General features: G+C 50.0%; 2 protein-coding genes across 2 annotated transcripts; one reads left to right on the top strand and one right to left on the bottom strand.

Moving 5' to 3' along the window:
* Positions 1-1174: 1174 nt before the first annotated feature.
* On the bottom strand, positions 1175-3532 carry PRR19 (proline rich 19). Its single transcript, XM_042878555.1, has 5 exons — positions 2711-3532; positions 2536-2598; positions 2213-2464; positions 2055-2117; positions 1175-1201 (listed from the first exon to the last, which is right to left on the bottom strand). Exons 1-5 carry the CDS (start codon positions 3530-3532, stop codon positions 1175-1177), a joined length of 1227 nt encoding a protein of 408 aa, XP_042734489.1.
* Positions 3533-8103: 4571 nt separating this feature from the next.
* Positions 8104-10556, top strand: OTOS (otospiralin). Its single transcript, XM_042878578.1, has 3 exons — positions 8104-8194; positions 8516-8542; positions 10193-10556. Exons 1-3 carry the CDS (start codon positions 8143-8145, stop codon positions 10369-10371), a joined length of 258 nt encoding a protein of 85 aa, XP_042734512.1. The 5' UTR covers positions 8104-8142; the 3' UTR covers positions 10372-10556.
* Positions 10557-10673: the final 117 nt, after the last annotated feature.

The following is a 10673-nucleotide window of genomic DNA, read 5'->3' as shown; positions in this document are numbered from 1 at the left end:
GTTCATCCGCCCTCAGCTGGCTGGCTTTCTGGAGACAGTGGTTTTTATTGCATTTTTGTGTATGCCAAAACCGCTATGGCCCAGTGGGACCCACATGGAACCCTTGTACACCATGGGAAAGACTGCAGGACAAGGCATTGTGGGGGGATCAGTAAGCATTTAATCACATAGTAATTAGGTCTGCCAATACCAGTTGAGGCCTGTCTACCTGCTCAGGAGCAGAGCACAGTGCAGCAGTGCATGTGGATGCTTGTGGCTGGTTCTCCCTGCAGGACCCTGCGCTGCCACAAGCTGTCCTTGATGGCAGTGTCCCGTGGGGGCTTGCGTTGTGTCCATTGTACAGTGGTGGAGCCTGGCAGGGCTATGTGCCCCACACACAGCCAAAGAGCTGCAGAAGTGTGAGTGGACATGCTCCACCACTGCTTCTGTTCAAGCTGTGGCTCCAGCCCTGGGTCAGGATGGAGTCTGCCTTGAGGCCAGGACTCCAGGCACAAGATGGCGGCTCTGGGTGCTGGGCACAAGATGGCGGCGTTGGGCCCTCAGCACAAGATGGTGGCTCTGGGCTATTGGCACAGCAGGTGCTGGGCCCTGGTAGCAGCACAGCACTGGACGCAGCCTGAGCGGCTGTGCCAGTGCAGGCCGGCAAGCTGAGACAGATGGAGCAGGGCTTGGAACATCCCCCTGCTCCGTGCACTGGCGACCTCTGGGCCCAGTCATCTAGAGTACCAGTCTTGACTTAGATAGCACTCAATCACTTCAGTAATAAAATCAGGCCTTTCCACTCATGCTCATATCCGTAACAGTCTGGAATGTGGCTTTGCAAATGTGATGGAAAATGATGAAAACAACACCAAGAAGGTTTCCTTCTCCTGGAGACAATACACCAGTCTGGTGTATTAAGGTGAGCCTGAACCCAAAGGTGCTGACTGTCCAGACTCCTCATCATCAGGTGACAGGCATGGCACCTGCATTACATGCCAGTGCCCCCAAAATCTGAGTTAGGTCACACACATGTTTGTAGAGGAATTGTTCTCCTGGCATTCTGCATGTGTGGTCAGTCTTGTAAACCCAAGGAATGGAAAGCTGGTGTTGACCCACTAAATAACTCCTAATCAGCAGATGTACGCTGACACGTAAATGCTTTGGTGTCATTTTTGGTGGCATGCAGATTCACTTAGGAGAAGTCAGCAAAGTAAAAAACCTAGATTGTCAACATTCATGTCAACATTCTCATATTCAGAACCCAACCCGCTGTGGACTGAGGAGCTGGGGAGGAAGGAAAGATCAGAAGGAAACATCAGAGAAAGAGCCATAGGGCATAACAGCCTTTATTGAGCACGGGGAGGGGCACCCCAATAAAGCGAGTCTTCCTCCGCACTGCTGTGCCCTCAGTACATGCAGGGGAAGAGCCAGGCGTTAGGGCTGGAGTCCCCATCCCCTGCCCTGCGGGGAGCGGCACTGCGGGGGCAGCAGGACAAGTGCCATCCCCTGTGCCGTGGCTCTGTTGGACCCCTGCAGCCCTGCAGCTGGTAGCTGGTGGGGGGCAAGCAGCGGCACACGGGGAGGTCTGAAGTGGGGTGCGGCCAGCTGTGGGGACAGGGGCTGTGCTTGTGAAGGTGGTGCGGTGGGGAGGGAGCACAAGGGCATGTCCCCCGGTGCAAGGCAGGGAGTGTCTGCCTGTTCCCACGGCACTGATGGGATTGTGGGGGGGTTTGCAGCCCTGCCAAGGGATGCTGTGACGCCCGGTGACACTGTGGTACACGGGACCGTTGGCGGATCTGGCCATGCCCCTCAGCTGCGTCCCCTGCCCTGGGATCCCATGCTACCCCACACGTGCAGCCTGGCTCCCTCAAGGGGATGCGAGCTGGGGTCTGCCCTCTAAACAGTGGTGGTGAGGGGGTCCGGACCCAGAACGGGGCTGAATTTTCAGGGCGTGCATTGTCTTCATCCTCCAACATCAAGGGGAACCAGCTCTGAGGGAAGAGGGGGCATAAATCAATCCCTTTTCTTCCTGGTGATGGGACAGGGGCAGGCACCCCCATCTGGGAACTCACCTGCCTCTCCTTCCTCTCCGCACCAAAAACAGGGGGTGGCAGGACAGCTGGGGGGCTTGGAGTCTGGTGGAGGAAAAGTGTAGTTGGCAGCAGGGACAAAGAGATGGGTGGTTAAGAGTAAATGTTTTTTGGGAAAAGCAGTTCTTTGGGGCACTCACCTGAGCAACAGCTTGCAGCGGGGCACGGCAGCGGCAGTAGTGCGGTGCTGGGTCCCTTCTCTGCCTTGGCTGGGGTGGCAGGGGTAGCAGCTCTGGTTCAGGTGTGCAATGCCTTACACGGGGGTGAGAGATGGGGGAGTGTGCAGGGGGGGTGGGCCTGAATGGCAGTGGGGGTGTCTGGACCCAGAACTGCGGAGCTGGGTTTTCAGGATGTGTGTCATCCTCATCCTCTGACATCCAGGGGAACAAACTCTGTGGGGAGGGGAGCATAAATCAATTCCTCCTGACATGGGGGATGGGGTCACCCCTGTTTGGATACTCACTTGCCTCTTCTTCGTCTCAGTGTTGAAAACGGGAGGAGAGAACTGGGATGGAGAAGTTGGTGACTGCAGGAGGAGAGCAAGTTTGGCAGCAGGGAAAAGATGATATCTGGAGAGGCATCACCTCTTTGAGGACAGAAAAAGGTGTCTGGGGGAAACTGTTTTCTGGGGCACTCACCTGAGTGATGGCCTGTGGGGGTGTTGGGGGGTGGCTATGATGGAGTGCTGGGTCCCTGCTCCGCACGGGCTGGGGAAGAAGCTCAGCTTCAGCAGTGCTAAGCCCTGGGGGTGGCTGGGAGGCAGGGGGCAGCACGGGGGGCTGTGTGTGGGAGAGTCCCCCTGCGGCTCCCACGCTTTTGTGGGGAAGGAGAGTGGACAGGTCAGGCAGGGTGTGGTGATGCTCCAGCAGGGCGGCCAGCAACGTCCGGCGTCTCTCCTCTGCCAGCGCGCGTCCCCAGAACTCGGCAGGCTGTGGCAGAAGGGCACACAGGCGGGCAGCCAGCCCCCGGGCAGAGGTCACGGCGCTGAGGGAGTCTCTGTCACCAACCGCCTTCTCTGAGGGGCTTACTGGAGGGGAGGGTGACCTCTGCCCTTCCTTCTCCATCCCCTTGACAGGCCCGGGGGACTCCGGAGGTCCTGTGAGCTCCTCAGCAGGGGGCCGTGGGGGGGACCGTTCCCCCTGCCCACCCTCCAACAACCGCTTTATGTCCATGGAGGCCACCCCCCGGCCGAGGAGCCCCCGGGGACGACACAGCCGCTGCTGGGTGATGATGACGGGTCGGGGGGGCGGCAGGGGGCTGGGGGGAGGCTGGGCGGCGCGGGGAGGAGGGAAGCCGACCCAGGGGTGCCTCCCCCCCCTCCATCTGGCACCACGCACGCCGGGGCCGAACTTGGCCCGGTTGCGCTCGCCCCTGGTCTTGCGGCGCTTGACGCGGCCGGGCCCGGCCCGCGGCTCTCGGACAGCGTCCCCAGCGTCCCCTCGGCCTCGCTGCTGGCTCATGGCTGCGACTTGAGCGAAACAGAGGGGCGCTGGGTGACTGCAGGGGCGCCGCTTCCCGTCAGGCCCGCCCCCCCCCGGTACCGCCAGGCCCCGCTCAGGGCCTGCACCCCAACACCCGCCACCCGCACACACCGCCAACGGCCACCAGGCCGCGCCCTCCCGTCGCAACCCCGGTGGGCGGGGCCGAGACGGCTGCACGCGCTCCTCGTCCCTCCGCTATTGGGCGCCACCAGCCAGCTGGGGTGGGGGACGGCGCGGATTGGCTGTCGGCCGAGGCGGCGGCTGCGGATTGGCTGCGGTGGCCTGGAGGGGCGGGGCGGGGTTGAAAGACCGTGCCCGCTTCCCAACGCGTCCCACAGAGGGAAGGCGGCTGCGAAGGGAAAGGGGGGATTTATCGCTTAGAGCAGAAATCGGGAATAAATCATTTTTCTGTTGTGCATTGGAACGTCGGTGCTAGAAAACAAGGTCTCTAGGGGTATCATAGTGCCTCTGACACTACGTTCTGGGTTTGGTTCCGCTGTGGCTCTTTGTGGCAGCAGAGGGAGCCAGAGCCTCGTGCCCTGCTGCCCACCGGACCGTGGCCCTGCTAAAGCTCTCTTGGTCAATATTGGCAAATAGTGCATTAAAGTCAAGTTCAGGTGCAAACCAGGTGCAAAATACAATGCGTAGAACGTGGGCTTCTTCAGGGCGTGATCATCTAATGATGAACTACTTAGCAATACCTGCTCTGTGTTCAACTGGAAGCATCAAGGAATTTCAGCATGTAAAAGCCAACAAAAGCTATTTTAAAGATGTTGATTTGTTAAGTTTTGTTTACTTTTTATGCCAGGTTTGACCAACCTCCCTGGAGCTTTGCACATGAGCCCTAGCTAGGACCTTGAATCTTCTCAGCCAACTCCTTTGTGCAAAGAAAATTGCTCAGCACAGTATGGTTGGCAACTGCTGTTCCATCTTGGGATGGGGTCTGATGGCCCTTATCCTTTCAGGCTTCTGAACAGCAAGCATTAGAGTCAGAAAAAATAATTCTTTCTCGATGGATGTGTGACCCTTGGTTGTCTTACAGACTTGGAAGGAATGCAGGGTGCGTAGTAGCTGGTATTCCCAAGTCCTCCAGGCTTCTTGGCTGGGCGGTGAGCTGTATGCCATCCTCTGCATGCGACTGGCTCGGATGGGCTTGGGGGAAAACACAGAAAACAACTGCTCAGGCCAAGCTGCTTAGAAGGCCTTAGAAGGAAAGAAGGTAGAACTAGGAATGCCTGAAAGACTGAGGCCAACTCAGACCTAAAGAAAGCGTATTTCAATCACACGGATCTCCTTTTGGTGATTCCTTTTGGACAAAGTTGCTGGGGGAAATAATCAAGCACTTGTTTCCCAGGGATGTTCCTGTGTCGCTGCTGTTGGTTGTTTCTGTTGTGCAAAAGCGCTGCAGCCTTACACAGAACATTTTGTCTGTTCAAACCAAAGACAAAGCACATCAGATGGAACTGAAATGCCGTTTGGTTTTAAAATAAGTTCTTGCGGAGTTCTGCATGCGTGTGCTTTTGCCTATTGATTAAGGTGTATTCTGTTCCTTAAAACAGTTCCTTTCAGTGCCTGTAGGACTACGCAAATTTGTGCAACACCAGTAGAGCTATTAGCTATAGTTATAGGAATATCAGTATAGCTATTGTGGAAACAAAGGCATCTGTAAGCTTGGTTTTTCTAATCCCTTCCCTTCCCTTCCCTTCCCTTTCCATTAATTAACAAAGAGAACTGCTTTGCTCCACAGAGGCTGGCTCTGTAAATCATCCCCTCACAAATGACATGACCAGAAGGCAAGATCCTGGCACTGGTGCTTCCGGGACCCACAGGGGAGCAAGTCGTACAAACAACTGCTGTGCCCACACTGCGTGCCTCTGTTCTGAAGAGGATGTCCTCAATGCTCCTATTGATTTCTGCTCTGACAGAGCTGGCTGAAGCATGTGGGATTTTCTGGCTTTGAGAGCTATTTACGAAAAGCACATATTGATTGGGTCCTTTGGGGACAGGTTGGTGGGATGCGTTCGCTACTATTAGCTTCCTCTCTGTAACCAAGCTTCAGTGAATTAATGGCCTTCTCTGAAAAACATCTTCAGAATAAGGTGCTTGGAGAACTTGCTGCCAGCAATTCTGGTAACAGTCTTTGGAACCAACGAGCCTTTCTGGAAAATTAAAAATACTGCCTGGCATGGTATTGATTTTTATTCCAAACTGAGTAGAAATGAAACTGCTGAACTCTTCCAGCAGTTGCTCCCTTAAGTGCTATAGCATCTATTGGAATATGTGGTTACTGTTGTGTCAGACCTGCATTTGTGGGCACTGTGGCACTTCCAGTTACTCCGTATCAGTGGGAGAACTTCCAAGGCAGCTGCCATTAGTAGGAGGCTCTGCAAACTGAGCAGCGCCGTCACTTGTGCTGAGCAGAGTGCCGTGGCTTTGATTGCACTCTGGGTAAAGTCTGAACAAAGGGACCGGGAGCAAAAAGAAAGGGGAATGTGGAATGTTTGTGGTATATGCTGCAAATCAGTGCACACTGTGCTTTTAGTTTGGCCCCAGGAGATGTGCTGCGTTGTGTGCACATTGGAGCTAAGCAATGAACACCTGGAGCAGTGCTCACACAGTTCATCAGCTCTCCTCTAGTCCAGTGCTGTGCTTAAGAAAAGGAAATAAAGAAGGTGGAGGTGCAGCACTGCCCATCCCAGTGTACATCAGTGTGAGTCTCAGTGCTTAGGTGAGACCACTGAAGATCATCCAGTGTTGTAGCAGACCCTGCTGGGACCTGAGTGACCCTGATAACCTCGGTGACTTTGTCATCCTCCCGCAGCACCTCATTAATTCCCACAGAGGAGAGCTGCAGGATGGGGCTACGTCAGTTGCAAAATTATTTCCCCTCATCGTCACCCAAAGCATGTTATCATGTACTTCTCATAGCCTGCAAAGCCCTGTCTGTATACCATAATCAAATAAGCTGTGCAGGTCCGTGGACCTGAAGCACACGGCTGCACCAAAAGGCTCCACCAAGCAGTGACATACCTTCTCACTCCAGCAGCGTCCATAACCCAGGTGAGTGCGGCAGAGCTGCTGGCTGTACGTGGGTGATGCAGGGACCCATCCTGCAGGAATAAGAAATATTAAACAGGAGGATTAAAGCTCTTTGAAGACAGAATAGGTTTTGCTTTCATAATATTTTTCTTTTCAGCCTCCACATGAGCTGGCACAGCTTAGTGTGCTACAAAGCGCTCTTTATTTTCCCTTGCTCAGAACATCTCTAATTAATTCTTGGCAGGACTATCTAACTCTGCATGTAGATAGGAAGAAACTCCAGCAAAGCTGGGTCCTCCTGCAAGGCCACTCACTTGGTTCTTTCCATTCCAGGCCTTTGAGTGGGCAGGCAGGCTTTCCTTGCGTGATCTTCATATGGCAGACAAGTGGCTGCGGTATAGCAAAGGCACCAAAAGTCAGGTGCCACAGATGCAGTAGGGAAATGCAGCAATAAATGCAGCAATAAATGCAGCAATAAATGCAATAAACTGCAGATGCAGTAGGGAAATGCAGCCTCTAGAATCACAAGGGATAAATGATTTTTGTAGTCTCAGACTAAAAGCAGCTGAAAGCTTGCAGCTGATGGGGGTCAGAGGAGCTTGTTTTACCCTTCTCTCTGAAGGCTGCAATACATTCACTGTCAGCAGGGACCTGCTTTTTTGTTTAATGCAAACTAATTGGCTCCAGTGGGCACTTGGTGCACATGTGCATTTTAAGTTCTGGGTTTTAAGGTTCAGAGAAAGCCAGAGAAGACGATTAGTGTTGAATGTTTTTGTGAGGAAGGAATTCAGTAACCTCTTCACAATTTGCACAAGTCACATTTCTAAAATTTTACTTCCCTGAAGAGAGGGAAAGAAATTAAGATGGTCAGGAAAAGTGGTAATAAGCTGAGCGTGATCCTGGATTTTCTGCATTTGTTTTCAAAATATCAAAGTGCCATTGCTAAAGTTGATGCAAAGATCTTTGTGTGTGTGTGTGTGTGTGCAGTGTTGAAATATAATGCAAATGTGAGCCATTAAAATAACTCTGTGAAGGTGACAGAATCAGATTGGTGTACTAACTCGGTGACGTTTCTCTCCTTTCCCCCCACCCTTCATTACACAGTGCTGCTATTTTACAGCACTAGAAATCCTTTTGGATTTTTGTGGCTGACTCAGAGCTCCAGACCTTTGCTATTGAAAGAAGAAGAAAAGGGGAGGGGAAGAGAGGTAATCTTCAGAGTGAACGTAAATCAACCACACTTTAAAATATTTCTGAAAACACTTCATTTTGTGTCAGTTCAGAGAAGCCTTTTGGCTTTATGCCTCCTAGAAATAAATACCACTTCATACTTCAGTAGGTTTTTTTTTAATGCTCTGTAATACAGTTCAGAAAACGTAATGCAATATAATTGGATCTTGCTATGACTCAAGTGATAACTAGACTTTATTTTGGAGCAGATTTTTCCAATAAAAGATGAAATGATTTACTTTGCATAACTCCTCGTCTCTTTTAATGACCTCCAGCTGTACAGATTTGTTTTCAGAAACAAACAGTTGCTTGCCGAAAAGATGAAATGCATTGGCTTCCTTTTCTTCTGGATGCTGATGAACACAATAACAGGTAAGACTACTTGCATTTATTCATGCTGACTTTTCAATATAGAAACATTTTCACACTCAAACAGCATCTTCTATTTAGCATCAGATATTGCCTGTGTATTAATTGCAACTCCTTCCTGGCATGTTTGATTTGCAGTGCTCTTGACTACAAATGGGCAATTCCTTGCTCAACTGTTGGAGAAACAAAGCTGTTAGACTATAAGGAGGGCTCCAAACGTATCTTAAAGGAGTTGCCAGCATTTCTCTATGCACCAAACCTTTTGTTAACAGAAAATTCTCCTGTGAGAGAGTTGGAACTGATGATTTTCCTGTTTATTTACAGATGCCCGATCAATCCTGGAAGGAGACGGTAATTTGAAGACCTTTTTCTTTCTTATGTATCATTAACAATTCAAAGAGTCGTTTGTATCTCCCTGAAAGAAGAGTGATTTTTTAAATTATTTTTTAAATGCAGAAAGCAAATATATTAAGTCCAAAGGTGAAGCTTCTATTCTTACAATCCTAAAATGAAAAAAGCCAAACAGTAACAAGTATGATGACCCCTTAAAGACAAGCCCCCCAAGGGGCTGTGCTCAAGTCATTGCTAATCTGTTTTATGAAAACATGACTGGAAAGCACCAGACTTCTAATCATACGAGAGACTTCTGAGAATTTGGGCTGTCCTGATAAGCAATACTGGATGTTTGTCCAAGTATTGGCAAGAAATACCATCCTCCACAGCAAAAACCTGTGGAGATTGCCACAAATCTGATGAAAGAAATATTGGAATAAAGATTGCCACAAATCTGATGAAAGAAATATTGGAATAAATCCCTTAACACAGCCTCTCTGCTGCTGTGTCCCTTTGGGTGATTAGCCTATCAGATGAGTGTTTGCTTTTGATTAGGAAAAACCCCCAACATCCTAATGATATTTACAGTGGCTTACAGATAACAGTTATGTAGGTTAACCTTGGTTTGGTGTGTTCAGACAAAATTCTTTCTGAAAACAAAGTTGCATAGAAGGAACTCACATAACAAGATTACTGCTCTTGTTGTTTGAGTGAGGCGCACATCTAACCAGCAGCATCCTCCTTCTTCTCATGCTCTATTTTTTTCCTTATGGCTCTAAAACCTTTTTGAATGCATGATCTCTGTTTCCAAAGTTTTTGGATTGAACACACTGTTTTATTTGTGCACAGCAAGTATTTCCTTGGTAACCTCTTAGGTAAGAGTGTGGCAGTCTGAAAGTAAGATTTTCTTCAGCAGTGTCCTCTTCTCTTTATAAACAATTGGGGTTTTCTTTCACACTGACCAAGCAGCAGACTGCAAAGTGAATCTAAGTTCAGCTGATATTAACAGTTCTCTTCTGCAGACAGCATTTGGCTGGCTTGTTTGGTTTGTTATACGCTGTCTGTGCCTGTGCAGTGCAAAATTAACAACAGGGTCCAACACAAAGATTGATTAAAGCTCTTAATTCCTGCTGAAGACCCTGCTCTGAAGCTGAGTCTGATGAATGGAATGATTACCTTTTATTCAAATGGGCTTAAAATCAAAATACTGGGTTTAGCTTTGCTGCACAGAAAGATACTTATCACTGTGTGGTTGCAGCAAGCGTTTATGTTTTACAAGATTCTGTGTTGGCCTTGATTTGGGCTCGAGACAGGTCAGCTCTTGGCATTTTCAGAGTTTACTTTGGTTCATCTCATCTTTGACTTTTATTTTTTATATTTGGCACAGAATGATAGAGTGAAAGAGCAACGGGGAAAATGGCTTCAAATCGCCATTCCTCCTTGCTTTTAAACACTCCTCCGCCTTCTGGAAATTAAAGCCACCTCGGCAATTCCTGAATCACTGCAATGCTGTTGGTGTCCCTTCAGTTTTGCTCTCTGCCTTGTCCCATCTGGTGCTCCTGGGATGGGACAGTGGCTGCACCCTCTGTGAAGGGAACAGAGGGTTCAGTGGCTGTGCCTGTGCCAATACTTCATGTTGTAATAATAACCTTTCTTGATTGATTTTAGATCGAGAACCTGTGGCCATGCCATACTGGCCCTTCTCCTCCAGTGACTTCTGGTCCTACGTGGAGTACTTCAGGACACTGGGAGCCTACAACAGGATTGCCGAGCTGGCCAGGGCTTTGTTTGCACAGCTGCCTGCAGGCAGCCACCTCGGCCTCCACCTGCCTGCAAGTGAGGACTGAGCACTGCCTGCCATCATGCTGAGACATCACACCAACATGCAGCTGCTGGAGCAGCCCCTTCAGTTGCTTGCGGCCACATGAATGGGCCTCTGAAGTGTTATGTGCTTTAGAAAGCCGCAGGTAAATTAGACTTTTCTTTTTGCAAGCTGCGCTTTTGTGCAAAATCAATAAACTCCTTGATCATATGGTGAGGTTTGGGCTCCTGTTATGTTATCATGCTGCTGGGTTTGTCTCAGGAAAGCAAGCTCTGCTGTATGAGCAGTCATAGTGCTACCCTAAATCGGTCAATCAGAAAGCTAAGA

This window comes from Lagopus leucura, unplaced genomic scaffold (assembly GCF_019238085.1).
Source record: "Lagopus leucura isolate 7727_CA_CO unplaced genomic scaffold, USGS_WTPT01 Super-Scaffold_100021, whole genome shotgun sequence".
NCBI classification, from domain to species: domain Eukaryota; kingdom Metazoa; phylum Chordata; class Aves; order Galliformes; family Phasianidae; genus Lagopus; species Lagopus leucura.
Note: the sequence above shows the minus strand (reverse complement) of the source record. Positions and strands in the feature narration are given on the sequence as shown.